Source organism: Salvelinus namaycush, chromosome 5, assembly GCF_016432855.1.
Source record: "Salvelinus namaycush isolate Seneca chromosome 5, SaNama_1.0, whole genome shotgun sequence".
In the NCBI taxonomy this organism is placed as follows: Eukaryota; Metazoa; Chordata; class Actinopteri; order Salmoniformes; family Salmonidae; genus Salvelinus; species Salvelinus namaycush.
The window spans coordinates 63007061-63022244 of record NC_052311.1 but is presented as its reverse complement, the minus strand read 5'-3'; the positions used below and the strand labels follow the sequence as shown (position 1 = coordinate 63022244).

The 15184-nt window shown below is 46.3% G+C and overlaps 1 protein-coding gene across 1 annotated transcript in view; it reads right to left on the bottom strand.

Annotated features, from left to right (window-relative positions):
• Positions 1-15184, bottom strand: part of itga10 (integrin, alpha 10) — a 57622-nt gene that overhangs the window by 32386 nt on the left and 10052 nt on the right. The window contains exons 6-8 of the mRNA XM_038992772.1: positions 9821-9935; positions 9500-9627; positions 8172-8320 (exon numbers count right to left, since the gene is read on the bottom strand). Coding sequence (XP_038848700.1) covers positions 8172-8320; positions 9500-9627; positions 9821-9935 — 392 coding nt within the window. The remainder of the gene's footprint in view (positions 1-8171; positions 8321-9499; positions 9628-9820; positions 9936-15184) is intronic.

The window sequence follows — 15184 nt, the reverse complement described above, 5'->3', positions numbered from 1 at the left end:
CGTAGTCCGCACCTTTGGGGGGGGGGGGGGGGGGGGGGGTACTGTCACGCCCTGACCTTAGAGAGCCTTTTTATTTCTCTATTTGGTTAGGTCAGGGTGTGATTTGGGTGGGCATTCTAGTTTTCTATTTCTTTGTTGGCCGGGTATGGTTCCCAATCAGAGGCAGCTGTCTATCGTTGTCTCTGATGTTTTTCCACCCTAGTTTGTGGGAAGTTGTTTTTGCACAGTAACTGAAAGCCCTGCAGAACTTTACGTTTGTTTATATTGTTTTGTTGTTTTGTCAGTGTTTCATTATTAAATTATCATGAACACTTTCCACGCTGCGCTTTGGTCTCACTCATTCAACGACGGACGTAACACATACCTTGAAACGTGATAAGATGAGAGATGAGAGAACAAGTGAGTGAGCAGGAAAGACAGAACAGAGAAAGAGAGGAGCAAAGGAATGTGGGTACAAAAGGAAGACAGAAAGGTAGAGAAGAAAAAGAGAAAGGGAGAGGGAGGATAGAGGAGAGAAAGAGAGGGAGGGAGAGGATAGAGAAGAAAAAGAGAAAGGGAGAGGGAGGATAGAGGAGAGAAAGAGAGGGAGAGGGAGGATAGAGGAGAGAAAGAGAGGGAGGGAGAGAATAGAGGAGAGAAAGAGAGGGAGGGAGAGGATAGAGGAGAGAAAGAGAGGGAGGGAGAGGATAGAGGAGAGAAAGAGAGGGAGGAGAGGATAGAGGAGAGAAAGAGAGGGAGGGAGAGGATAGAGGAGAGAAAGAGAAAGGGAGAGGGAGGATAGAGAAGAAAAAGAGAAAGGGAGAGGGAGGATAGAGGAGAGAAAGAGAAAGGGAGAGGGAGGATAGAGAAGAAAAAGAGAAAGGGAGAGGGAGGATAGAGGAGAGAAAGAGAGGGAGAGGGAGGATAGAGGAGAGAAAGAGAGGGAGGGAGAGAATAGAGGAGAGAAAGAGAGGGAGGGAGAGGATAGAGGAGAGAAAGAGAAAGGGAGAGGGAGGATAGAGAAGAAAAAGAGAAAGGGAGAGGGAGGATAGAGGAGAGAAAGAGAGGGAGAGGGAGGATAGAGGAGAGAAAGAGAGGGAGGGAGAGAATAGAGGAGAGAAAGAGAGGGAGGGAGAGGATAGAGGAGAGAAAGAGAGGGAGGGAGAGGATAGAGGAGAGAAAGAGAGGGAGGGAGAGGATAGAGGAGAGAAAGAGAAAGGGAGAGGGAGGATAGAGAAGAAAAAGAGAAAGGGAGAGGGAGGATAGAGGAGAGAAAGAGAAAGGGAGAGGGAGGATAGAGAAGAAAAAGAGAAAGGGAGAGGGAGGATAGAGGAGAGAAAGAGAGGGAGAGGGAGGATAGAGGAGAGAAAGAGAGGGAGGGAGAGAATAGAGGAGAGAAAGAGAGGGAGGGAGAGAATAGAGGAGAGAAAGAGAGGGAGGGAGAGGATAGAGGAGAGAAAGAGAGGGAGGGAGAGGATAGAGGAGAGAAAGAGAGGGAGGGAGAGGATAGAGGAGAGAAAGAGAGGGAGGGAGAGGATAGAGGAGAGAAAGAGAGGGAGGGAGAGGATAGAGGAGAGAAAGAGAGGGAGGGAGAGGATAGAGGAGAGAAAGAGAAAGGGAGAGGATAGAGGAGAGAAAGAAAGGTAAGATTAGGGTAGAGTTAGTATACACAGAGTTTCCCTACATCTAAAATAAACAGCCACTAGAAGAAGATAATATATCATGTAGAGTGATCCTCAGAGTTAATAACACAGTTGGGAAAACAGAAATTGGGTGTGAGAGGGAGAGTGACAAAGACGTGTGTGTGTGTGATCGCTTCCAAGAACTGTTTATGAAACAGATTGGGTGCGATAAAGATAGTGACACAGACCCTGAAAAATCCCCTAAAATGACAAATAACCAAAGGCGTAATCAGGCCAGACTTGACCATATATGAGTTAGACAGACAGGCAGTCCGACAGGCAGTCAGTCAGACAGACAGTCAGTCAGATAGGCAGTCCGACAATCAGTCAGACAGGTAGTCCGACAGTCAGTCAGTCAGACAGTCAATCAGACAGTCAGTCAGTCAGTCAGTCAATCAGACAGTCAGTCAGTCAGTCTAGTCATTAAATACAGTTGGTAATTTCCTTTTAAAGTACAGCTCTACCACATCACTGGTGTTACCATGACACACAATCTAACCTAAACACAAAGGATGTGCAGCGACAACACACACACACACAAAAATACACACACACACACACACACACACACACACACACACACACACACACACACACACACACACACACACACACACACACACACACACACACACACACACACACACACACACACACACACACACACACACACACACACACACACGCTTGTACACATACAAGTACACACATGCACACACACGTACACACCATACATATAACCACACCCTGTTTGTCTGGTGGTGACCTGTTTTGACCACTGGACACTTTCTGGCCCAAGCTAAATATAAAGTATGTGGTGAACCCGCAAGAAACGGTCTGGTTAAAAACAACCCTTTCCCCTGCACAGCCTGCTAATTATACAGCCAGCCAGAGACAAGAGGAGAGAGGGAGGAGAGGGAGAGAGAAAGGGTGGAGAGGGAGAGGAGAGGAGAGGGAGGAGAGAGAGGAGAAGAGAGGGAGGAGAGAGAGATGAGAAGAGAGGGAGGAGAGAGAGATGAGAAGAGAGGGAGGAGAGACAGAGGAGAGGGAGAGGAGATGAGAGAGAGGAGAGGGGAGAGAGGAGAGAGAGGAGAAGAGAGGGAGGAGAGAGAGATGAGAAGAGAGGGAGGAGAGACAGAGGAGAGGGAGAGGAGATGAGAGAGAGGAGAGGGGAGAGGGGAGGAGAGAGAGGAGAAGAGAGGGAGGAGAAGAGTGGGAGCAGAGAGAAATGAGAAGAGAGGGAGGAGAGACAGAGGAGAGGGAGAGGAGATGAGAGAGAGGAGAGAGAGGAGAGGGGAGAGAGGAGAAGAGAGGGAGGAGAGAGAGATGAGAAGAGAGGGAGGAGAGGGAGAGGAGAGAGGAGAAGAGAGGGAGGAGAGAGAGGAGAAGAGAGGGAGGAGAGAGAGATGAGAAGAGAGGGAGGAGAGACAGAGGAGAAGGAGAGGAGAGGGGAGAGAGGAGAAGAGAGGGAGGAGAGAGAGGAGAAGAGAGGGAGGAGAGAGAGGAGAAGAGAGGGAGGAGAGAGAGAGGAGAAGAGAGGGAGGAGAGAGAGAGGAGAGGGGAGAAAGGAGAAGAGAGGGAGGAGAGAGGAGAAGAGAGGGAGGAGAGAGAAAGGAGAAGAGAGGGAGGAGAGAGAGAGGAGAGGGGAGAAAGGAGAAGAGAGGGAGGAGAAAGAGAAGAAAGCACAAGAGGATAGATGGAGGAAAGGAGGATGTAGCAGAAGAAAGGAAAAAGAGAGGGAAGGAAAAGTAACATAAGGTGAGGTTGTGCAGAGGAGAGATGACTGAAGATAAACATTCTAGAACACTAGTGGAGCAAGAGAGAAAAACACTTTTAAAAACAGTTTATTGCAAACACGCATAAAGCAGGAATAAACCAGCAAATAAAAGAATAGTGTGAAATACACTAGTAAAAAGAGGTGGGTAAGAGCCCAGCTCTGATGTGGCTGAGAGGCACAACGTGTGTGTGTGTGTGTGTGTGTGTGTGTGTGTGTGTGTGTGTGTGTGTGTGTGTGTGTGTGTGTGTGTGTGTGTGTGTGTGTGTGTGTGTGTGTGTGTGTGTGTGTGTGTGTGTGTGTGTGTGTGTGTGTGTCTGTGTGTCTGTGTGTGTTCTCTGCGATGGCGTATCCGGTGATGTTTCTCTTCTCACACTCCTCCAGAGTGTGTGTGTGTGCGTGACTGTGTGTGCGTGTGTGTGTGTGTTTGTACAGCTGCAGTGGCTGTAGGAGCTAACCAGGCTGTACTACAGTGGCCACACCTGCAGCTCTGCTGACCCAGCAACAGCCAACCCCGTCAGTCTTCCTACCAATGCCAGCTCTGGTATCTTTTCATCTGTATGTGTTTGATTCATACAAGAAGTCCAAGAAACAAAACAGCACAGACAGGCAGACAGGCAGGCAAAGAGACAGACAGGCAGACAATGAGACAGACAGACAGACAAAGAGACAGACATGCAGACAGACAGAGAGACAGGCAGGCAGGCAGATAGACAGACAGACAGGCAGACAGAGAGACAGACCGTTCTATGACCATTTCGACTCATAAACAAGGGTTTAGTATTGCCAGTGTAACAGTATAGCTTCCGTCCCTCTCCTCGCCCCTACCTGGGCTCGAACCAGGAACACATCGACAACAGCCACCCTCGAAGCATCGTTACCCATCGCTCCACAAAAGCTGCGGCCCTTGCAGAGCAAGGGGAACAACTACTCCAAGTATCAGAGTGAGTGACGTCGCCGATTGAAACGCTATTAGCGCGCACCCCGCTAACTAGCTAGCCATTTCACATCGGTTACACCAGCATAATCTCGGGAGTTGATAGGCTTGAAGTCATAAACAGCTCAATGCTTGAAGCATTGCGAAGAGCTGCTGGCAAAACGCACGAAAGTGCTGTTTGAATGAATGCTTACGAGCCTGCTGGTGCCTACCATCGCTCAGTCAGACTGCTCTATCAAATATCAAATCATAGACTTAATTATAACATAATAACACACAGAAATACGGTCTTAGGTCATTAATATGGTCAAATCCGGAAACTATCATTTCGAAAACACAACATTTATTCTTTCAGTGAAATACGGAACCGTTCCGTATTTTATCTAACGGGTGGCATCCATAAGTCTAAATATTCCTGTTACATTGCACAACCTTCAATGTTGTCATAATTACGTAAAATTCTGGCAAATTAGTTCGCAACGAGCCAGGCGGCCCAAACTGTTGCATATACCCTGACTCTGCGTGCAATGAACGCAAGAGAAGTGACACAATTTCACCTGGTTAATATTGCCTGCTAACATGAATTTAAGTTTAGCTAAATATGCAGGTTTAAAAATATATACTTCTGTGTATTGATTTTAAGAAAGGCATTGATGTTTATGGTTAGGTACAGTCGTGCAACGATTGTGCTTTTTTCGCAAATGCGCTTTTGTTAAATCATCCCCCGTTTGGCGAAGTTGGCTGTCTTTGTTAGGAAGAAATAGTCTTCACACAGTTCGCAACCAGTCAGGCGGCCCAAACTGCTGCATATACCCTGACTCTGTTGCAAGAGAAGTGACACAATTTCCCTAGTTAAAAGAAATTCATGTTAGCAGGCAAAATTAACTAAATATGCAGGTTTAAAAATATATACTTGTGTATTGATTTTAAGAAAGGCATTGATGTTTATGGTTAGGTACACGTTGGAGCAACGACAGTCCTTTTTTGCGAATACGCACTGCATCGATTATATGCAACGCAGGACACGCTAGATAAACTAGTAATATCATCAACCATGTGTAGTTAACTAGTGATTATGATTGATTGATTGATTGTTTTTTATAAGATACGTTTAATGCTAGCTAGCAACTTACCTTGGCTTCTTACTGCATTCGCGTAACAGGCAGGCTCCTCGTGGAGTGCAATGTAAGGCAGGTGGTTAGAGCGTTGGACTAGTTAACCGTAAGGTTGCAAGATTGAATCCCCGAGCTGACAAGGTAAAAATCAGTCATTCTGCCCCTGAACAAGGCAGTTAACCCACAGTTCCTAGGCCGTCATTGAATATAAGAATGTGTTCTTAACTGACTTGCCTAGTTAAATAAAGGTGTAAAAATGTTAAATTAAAATTAAAATTAAAATTGGCCAAATCGGTGTCCAAAAATACGGATTTCTGATTGTTATGAAAACTTGAAATCGGCCCTAATTAATCGGCCATTCCGATTAATCGGTCGACCTCTAGTTAATACCAATGTCCCCTCTAAACTGCGTGCAGTGCGCATGCACAGCTCCCCCTGGACTGCCGTGCAGAATAAATATCAGCACACGCAGAGAAGCATGAGATTGAACTTCAATCAACTTTCTAGAGTTTTCCGTTAGTTAACACTATCAACGTTTCCCTTTACTGTGGAAATTGTGATCGAATCAACGCAATATTAGCCTGTTTCAATACAACATACCAAAACAAAACCAACTTTGCAAGAGATGTTGTTGTATTCAGAATGCATCGGAGTAGGATTCTATTGCATTAACAGGCACGACTCAGGCCCATACTCTACACAGACCGGTGCGCTATAACCAATCAGAGCTGCAGTAGGCCTATATGCAAATAGACCATTGCCATATATGGGTCTGTGCCATTCACTTTGAACTGGACTGTTTGTACAGCATGAGCAGTCGTCAGTAGATGTTCTTGTTTTGAGATCAAAGTGAGAGCTACACGTAGCAACGTGTGCACATTTTTACATTTGTTCATATCCTTCGCTAGTTAGGGAGTTATTAGCCCAGTTATATAGAATCTGTAGTCAGCAATAGGGGAGTGGTTGCTTCCTACAAGAGCACAAAACGTGTGCATTTCTAGACATCTTTGAAAATCTGTGTTGTATTTTTAAATAGGCTTGAATAAGCTAAGTAGCCAATAGGCAGAGGGTAGCATAATTTGTCTGATTCTCTGTAATAATGGTATGTGAATAATGATGAATTTATTTTGTAAAGTGGTTTCTTGCATCAAACAACACCACAACATTTTCAGGCACCTCCTTGTCTGAAGGACAAGTGGATAAACAGGCTAATGTCAAGCTCTGCATGTTTTTTCAAAAGTCTCATAGAATGTAGGCCTTCCTTGAGCACAACACATTGGCTGCTACTGTATCCTGAATGATAGAACAGCTATTTCCATGTTAAAATGTTATGGGATGAATTTTCTCCATTGTTGATGGTATGCCACTCTAGTAGGCCTACATTAAGATCAAATAGCCACAGTAGCCTACTTGACCACTGTTAAAACAAACTTAAAACGGGTACAGCCTCAGTGTTCACAGTAAACGCATGCCAGAAGTTGCACAGAATTTTCCTGTTCAACTTTCCGCTCAGTTGACCTGAAATTTGCTCAGTGTTGAAAAACATTGGAGGGAACATTGGTTAATAGTATTAGTAAAAGAAAGCTGTCTGTTTTACGTAGCGGTGCTGTGGATGAAAGGTAATGACAGTCTACAAGGGTGGTGCCTGTATTTCCAGTCACTGCTTTTAAACTGCTTTTAAACTGCCCTTCTCACATCCTGACCATTTACCTTTAAATGTGCTGGAAAACAGAAACTCTCCTCCAATTACCTGCCTTGCTTATGTGTGTGTGTGTGTGTGTGTGTGTGTGTGTGTGTGTGTGTGTGTGTGTGTGTGTGTGTGTGTGTGTGTGTGTGTGTGTGTGTGTGTGTGTGTGTGAGTGAGTGAGTGAGTGAGTGAGTGAGTGAGTGAGTGAGTGAGTGAGTGAGTGAGTGAGTGAGTGAGTGAGTGAGTGAGTGATGGGGTGAGTGAGTGAGTGAGTGAGTGAGAGAGTGAGTGAGTGAGTGAGTGAGTGAGTGAGTGAGTGAGTGAGTGAGTGAGTGAGTGAGTGAGTGAGAATGAAAGCCGTGGCGTGTAGAGTACGGGTGTGTGTGAGTGAGAATGAAAGCCGTGGCGTGTAGAGTACGGGTGTGTGTGAGTGAGAATGAAAGCCGTGGCGTGTAGAGTACGGGTGTGTGTGAGTGAGAATGAAAGCCGTGGCGTGTAGAGTACGGGTGTGTGTGAGTGAGAATGAAAGCCGTGGCGTGTAGAGTACGGGTGTGTGTGAGTGAGAATGAAAGCCGTGGCGTGTAGAGTACGGGTGTGTGTGAGTGAGAATGAAACCCGTGGCGTGTAGAGTACGGGTGTGTGTGAGTGAGAATGAAAGCCGTGGCATGTAGAGTACGGGTGTGTGTGAGTGAGAATGAAAGCCGTGGCGTGTAGAGTACGGGTGTGGTACACTATATGTATATAAGTTTAATAAAGGAGGAATGTAATTTTCAAAGGATAACTTTTATGGTGTGAGATATCAGGTGTCCATATTAGACAGCTGTTTGTTATGTTTTGACCTCTGACCCCTCTATACCCCTCAGCCTCAGCTGGATTCCATGTTCCACAGAGAAGAAAAGAATAAGGAAATATTTGACATTGTTAAAGGGCAGAGTGAGTTATGATTGAGACATTGACCAGCCAATGAGAATGGCTTATGAATGATTGACAGACGTACCAGCCCATGTGGATGGCGTATGCTGTGCGTGTCTCCCGCCCCTCCTGTCGGCTGATGTTCTTAGCTGCTTCAACCACCTCCTGTGTTGTCTGGTAGTCTCTCAGTGACCACTCATGGACCGCAACCTCACCGTACTGCAAAACCCCCACCTGAACACAACCATACACGGTCATGGTAGAAACAAAACCACACACACAATGGTGTCTGGCTGTCTTTCCAATGTAGTTGAGCAAACAGTGGGATATCCACAGATAGAGCATGACCCCATGTTCCCCCTGTCCTCTACTTGTCCCCATCTCCCTCTCCAATCCTCAACCAAAACCTCTACCCCACTGCTACTTCTTCTCCCCTCATGTTTCCTCTCCCCTCATGTTTCCTCTCCCCTCTCCCCTCATGTTTCCTCTCCCCTCATGTTTCCTCTCCCCTCATGTTTCCTCTCCCCTCATGTTTCCTCTCCCCTCATGTTTCCTCTCCCCTCTCCCCTCTTCCCTCATGTTTCCTCTTCCCTCATGTTTCCTCTCCCCTCTCCCCTCATGTTTCCTCTCCCCTCATGTTTCCTCTCCCCTCATGTTTCCTCTCCCCTCATGTTTCCTCTCCCCTCTCCCCTCATGTTTCCTCTCCCCTCATGTTTCCTCTTCCCTCATGTTCCCTCTCCCCTCATGTTTCCTCTCCCCTCTCCCCTCATGTTTCCTCTCCCCTCATGTTTCCTCTCCCCTCATGTTTCCTCTCCCCTCTCCCCTCATGTTCCCTCTCCCCTCATGTTTCCTCTCCCCTCATGTTTCCTCTCCCCTCATGTTTCCTCAACCCTCATGTTTCCTCTCCCCTCTCCCCTCATGTTTCCTCTCCCCTCATGTTTCCTCTCCCCTCATGTTTCCTCTCATGTTTCCTCTCCCCTCATGTTTCCTCTCTCCTCATGTTTCCTCTCCCCTCATGTTTCTTCTCCCCTCATGTTTCCTCTCCCCTCTCCCCTCATGTTTCCTCACCCCTCTCCCCTCATGTTGCTTCTCCCCTCTCCCCTCATGTTTCCTCTCCCCTCTCCCCTCATGTTCCCTCTCCCCTCATGTTTCCTCTCCCCTCATGTTTCTTCTCCCCTCATGTTTCCTCTCCCCTCATGTTTCCTCTCCCCTCATGTTTAGGCCAGCTCTAGTGCCATTGCATAAGTCCATCCATTCATTCTCATCAGATTACCACACTGTGTTGTGTTTCAGTGTATAGGACTGGCTTGTCAAGTTGACTGAGACTCAACCAGCAGAATCCAGAGGATTTCATCACAGAAATGTACAGACGCAAACACAAGCACATACACACACACACGCACACAGCCTTACCTGCATCTGTTCTGGGCTGATATGGAACTTGCTGAGGATGTTACTGAGGAAGTTCTGGACTTCATACCAGGGATAGATACTATTGGAGCCATCCAGAACGATCACTATGTCCATGTATGTTGCACATCCTGGACAGAGAACACACATTATTGGATCCATAAGGGAACGCTGAGAGTACTAAGGACCCACATAACCCCATGTGTGTGTGTGTGTGTGTGTGTGTGTGTGTGTGTGTGTGTGTGTGTGTGTGTGTGTGTGTGTGTGTGTGTGTGTGTGTGTGTGTGTGTGTGTGTGTGTGTGTGTGTGTGTGTGTGCAGTTACTCTGTGCTGTAGGGGCGATGGTCTCTCTAGGTTCCAGGTCGTCGCTGACAGAAGCACAGATCCCCGTACTGAAGACTGACGTACCACACTCCTGAGACCACAGGGGCGCACACGCCTGGAACACACACACACACACACACACACACACACACACACACACACACACACACACACACACACACACACACACACACACACACACACACACACACACACACACACACACACACACACACACACACACACACGTGATTATTATTACTGCTTTAAGTGAACCTGTAAAGGTAACATAACGTACACAACTGTCATATCATCCTAGCTAGCACTGATTTATTGGTGAGCGTGAGAGGCACAAGGCAAGGACAGAGTTGACTTCCCCACTGGGCTGTTGGTCAGGTCTGCTACTGAACACACCAATAAACACCAGCAGGCTGAGTGGAGGAGAGGCAGACCCAGATAGAGAAAGAGGGTTGGAGACTGAGAGAGAGAGAGAGAGAAGGGGGGGGGGTTACCGTACGACAGACCACGTATTCACCCTGCACACCCTAATTGTCAAACAAACAAAGGCAAAGTCTTCTCATGCTTTGTTGATTTCAAAAAAGCTTTTGACTCAATTTGGCATGAGGGTCTGCTATACAAATTCATGAAATGCTGTTTTGGGGGAAAAACATACAACATTATAAAATCCATGTACACAAACAATAAGCGTGCTGTTAAAATTGGCGAAAACACACACATTTCTTTCCACAGGGCCGTGGGGTGAGACAGGGATGCAGCTTGAGCCCCAGCCTCTTCAACATACACTACCATTCAAAAGTTTGGGGTCACTTAGAAATGTCATTGTTTTTGAAAGAAAAGCAATTTTTTTGTCCATTAAAATATCATCAAATTGATCCGAAATACAGTGTAGACATTGTTAATGTTGTAAATGACTTTTGTAGCTGTAAATGGCAGATTTTTTATGGAATATCTACATAGGCGTACAGAGGCCCATTATCAGCAACCATCACTCCTGTGTTCCAATGGCACGTTGTGTTAGCTAATCCTAGTTTATCATTTGAAAAGGATAATTGATCATTAGAAAACCCTTTTGCGATTATGTTAGAACAGCTGAAAACTGTTGTTCTGATTAAAGAAGCAATAAAACTGGCCTTCTTTAGACTGGTTGAGTATCTGAAGCATCAGCATTTGTGGGTTCGATTACAGGCTCAAAATGGCCAGAAACAAAGACTTGTCTTCTGAAACTCATCAGTCTATTCTTGTTCTGAGAAATGAAGACTATTCCATGTGATAAATTGCCAAGAAACTGAAGATCTCGTACAACGCTGTGTACTACTCCCTTCACAGAACAGCGCAAACTGGCTCTAACCAGAATAGAAAGAGGAGTGGGAGGCCCCGGTGCACAACTGAGCAAGAGGACAAGTACATTAGAGTGTCTAATTTGAGAAACAGATGCTGCACAAGACCTCAACTGGCAGCTTCCTTAAATAGTACCCTCAAAACACCAGTCTCAACGTCAACAGTGAAGAGGCGACTCCGGGATGCTGACCTTCTAGGAAAGATTACGCCGATACCCAATTACTCTCAAAATCAAGAAATGAGCCGTTAAATTCTACAACCACCTAAAAGGAAGTGATTCCCAACCTACAGAGAGATGAACCTGGAGAAGAGTCCCCTAAGCAAGCTAGTCCTGGGGCTCTGTTCACATACACAAACAGACCCTACAGAGCCCCAGGACAGCAACACAATTAGACCAAACCAAATCATGAGAAAACAAAAAGATAATTACTTGATACATTGGAAAGAATCAACAAAAAAACAGAGCAAACTAGAATGATATTTGGTCCTAAACAGAGAGTACACAGTGGCAGAATAACTGACCACTGTGACTGACCCAAACTTAAGGAAAGCTTTGACTATGTACAGACTCAGTGAACATAGCCTTGCTATTGAGAAAGGCCACCGTAGGCAGACCTGGCTCTCAAGAGAAGACAGGCTATGTGCACACTGCCCACCAAATTAAGTGGAAACTGAGCTGCACTTCCAAACCTCATGCCAAATGTATGACCATAGAGAGACATATTTCCTTCAGATTACACAGACCCACAAAGAATTTGAAAACAACTCCAATTTTGATAAACTTCCATATCTACTGGGTGAAATACCACCGTGTGCCATCACAGCAGAAAGATGTGTGACCTGTTGCCACAAGAAAAGGGCAACCAGTGAAGAACAAACACCATCGTAAATACAAACCATATTTAAGTTGATTTATTTTCCCTTGTGTACTTTAACTATTTACATATCGCTACAACACGGTATATAGCCATTGGAACTTTTGTGAGTGTAATTTTTTATTGTTTATATCACTTTTGTTTATTATACACTGCTCAAAAAAATAAAGGGAACACTTAAACAACACAATGTAACTCCAAGTCAATCACACTTCTGTGAAATCAAACTGTCCACTTAGGAAGCAACACTGATTGACAATAAATTTCACATGCTGTTGTGCAAATGGAATAGACAACAGGTGGAAATTATAGGCAATTAGCAAGACACCCCCAATAAAGGAGTGGTTCTGCAGGTGGTGACCACAGACCACTTCTCAGTTCCTATGCTTCCTGGCTGATGTTTTGGTCACTTTTGAATGCTGGCGGTGCTTTCACTCTAGTGGTAGCATGAGACGGAGTCTACAACCCACACAAGTGGCTCAGGTAGTGCAGCTCATCCAGGATGGCACATCAATGCGAGCTGTGGCAAGAAGGTTTGCTGTGTCTGTCAGCGTAGTGTCCAGAGCATGGAGGCGCTACCAGGAGACAGGCCAGTACATCAGGAGACGTGGAGGAGGCCGTAGGAGGGCAACAACCCAGCAGCAGGACCGCTACCTCCGCCTTTGTGCAAGGAGGAGCAGGAGGAGCACTGCCAGAGCCCTGCAAAATGACCTCCAGCAGGCCACAAATGTGCATGTGTCTGCTCAAACGGTCAGAAACAGACTCCATGAGGGTGGTATGAGGGCCCGACGTCCACAGGTGGGGGTTGTGCTTACAGCCCAACACCGTGCAGGACGTTTGGCATTTGCCAGAGAACACCAAGATTGGCAAATTCGCCACTGGCGCCCTGTGCTCTTCACAGATGAAAGCAGGTTCACACTGAGCACATGTGACAGACGTGACAGAGTCTGGAGACGCCGTGGAGAACGTTCTGCTGCCTGCAACATCCTCCAGCATGACCGGTTTGGCGGTGGGTCAGTCATGGTGTGGGGTGGCATTTCTTTGGGGGGCCGCACAGCCCTCCATGTGCTCGCCAGAGGTAGCCTGACTGCCATTAGGTACCGAGATGAGATCCTCAGACCCCTTGTGAGACCATATGCTGGTGCGGTTGGCCCTGGGTTCCTCCCAATGCAAGACAATGCTAGACCTCATGTGCCTGGAGTGTGTCAGCAGTTCCTGCAAGAGGAAGGCATTGATGCTATGGACTGGCCCGCCCGTTCCCCAGACCTGAATCCAATTGAGCACATCTGGGACATCATGTCTCGCTCCATCCACCAACGCCACGTTGTACCACAGACTGTCCAGGAGTTGGCGGATGCTTTAGTCCAGGTCTGGGAGGAGATCCCTCAGGAGACCATCCGCCACCTCATCAAGAGCATGCCCAGGCGTTGTAGGGAGGTCATACAGGCACGTGGAGGCCACACACACTACTGAGCCTCATTTTGACTTGTTTTAAGGACATTACATCAAAGTTGGATCAGCCTGTAATGTGGTTTTCCACTTTAATTTTGAGTGTGACTCCAAATCCAGACCTCCATGGGTTGATAAATTTGATTTCCATTGATAATTTTTGTGTGATTTTGTTGTCAGCACATTCAACTATGTAAAGAAAAAAGTATTTAATAAGAATATTTCATTCATTCAGATCTATGATGTGTTATTTTAGTGTTCCCTTTATTTTTTTGAGCAGTGTATATTTCACTTGCTTTGGCAATGTAAACATATGTTTCCCATGCCAATAAAGCTCTTTGAAATGAAATTTAATTGAGGGGGTGGCTGAGACAAAAGGGGGGGGGGGACTGAGAGAGAGAGGGGGGACTGAGAAAGAGAGAGAAAGAGAGAGAGAGAGAGAGGGGGAACTGAGAGCGAGAGAGATAGAGAAAGAGAAAGGGAGAACTGAGAGAGAGCGCGATAGAGAGAAAAAGAAAGAGAGAGAGAAAGACAGAGAACCAGAGAGAGAGAGAGAAGGGGGACTGAGAGAGAGAAATAGAGAGAGAGATGTGGGGAGAGGGAGAGCGAGAGAGTGAAAGAGAGATGAGGAGAAGAATTGGGTATAAGCGAGGGGGGGTATGTCATGGAAAAGTATATAATTGTGGTTTGAGAACAGATCAAATGAAAGAGAGGGAGAAGAGAGAGAGAGAGCACGAGGGTTGGGGTGAAGAAGTTGTTGACATGTTGGCAGTTTTCATGAGTTTTCATGAGTATTTTAGCAGAGCTGGAACGCAGCAGACCAATAAAGCCATTTAATCCCAATTGTAGTGAATGAGGTGAGGCAGAACAGTCACATAACAATATTGATGTCTTCAAAGCATACTATTTATTTGGCTTTAAAACCAAAGAGAGAGGAAGGGAAAGGAGGAGTGTGGGGAGAGAGGAGAGCTAGGATAAAAGGAACAACATTCATACACACTAGGAGACAAAAGAAAAATGAAAAGAGTGACGGAGGGAGGGAGGAAAGAGAAAACATGGCCCTGTCATTACCAAAGGCCCCAGCACAGCTACAGTACAGGCACAGAGACAGAGAGAGACAGAGGGAGGGATGGCGAGAGAGGGATGAGAGAAAGCTGCTATGGCTTTTGGTAGGCCTGTCATTACAAAGGGCCGGAGCTCCATTCCGATCCTGTTTTAGACCCTACCACAGGGGTTAAAATACACACACACACAAAAACAGGGTGAGCTGGCCCTGGCATTAGTGAACTGTGTTTGACTCTGCACCTAGAGTAGCTGCAAACTGCTGGCAGACACACACACACACACACACAGGAGTGGCTGCTTGCTGGCACAGCCACCCAGTAATTCCTCTGTAACCATAGAGATCTGGAGATACCTGGATCAGAAGACTCTGCTAGGACAACGTGGCCCAGAGAGTGTGTGTGTGTGTGTGTGTGTGTGTGTGTGTGTGTGTGTGTGTGTGTGTGTGTGTGTGTGTGTGTGTGTGTGTGTGTGTGTGTGTGTGTGTGTGTGTGTGTGTGTGTGTGTGTGTGTGTGTGTGTGTGCTTGAATGTATGGTAAGAAAAGCTGCCCTATAATGAGGGGGGATTCTGAACACACACAGACATGGCATCTAATGTTAATTCCTTCTAAACATGGC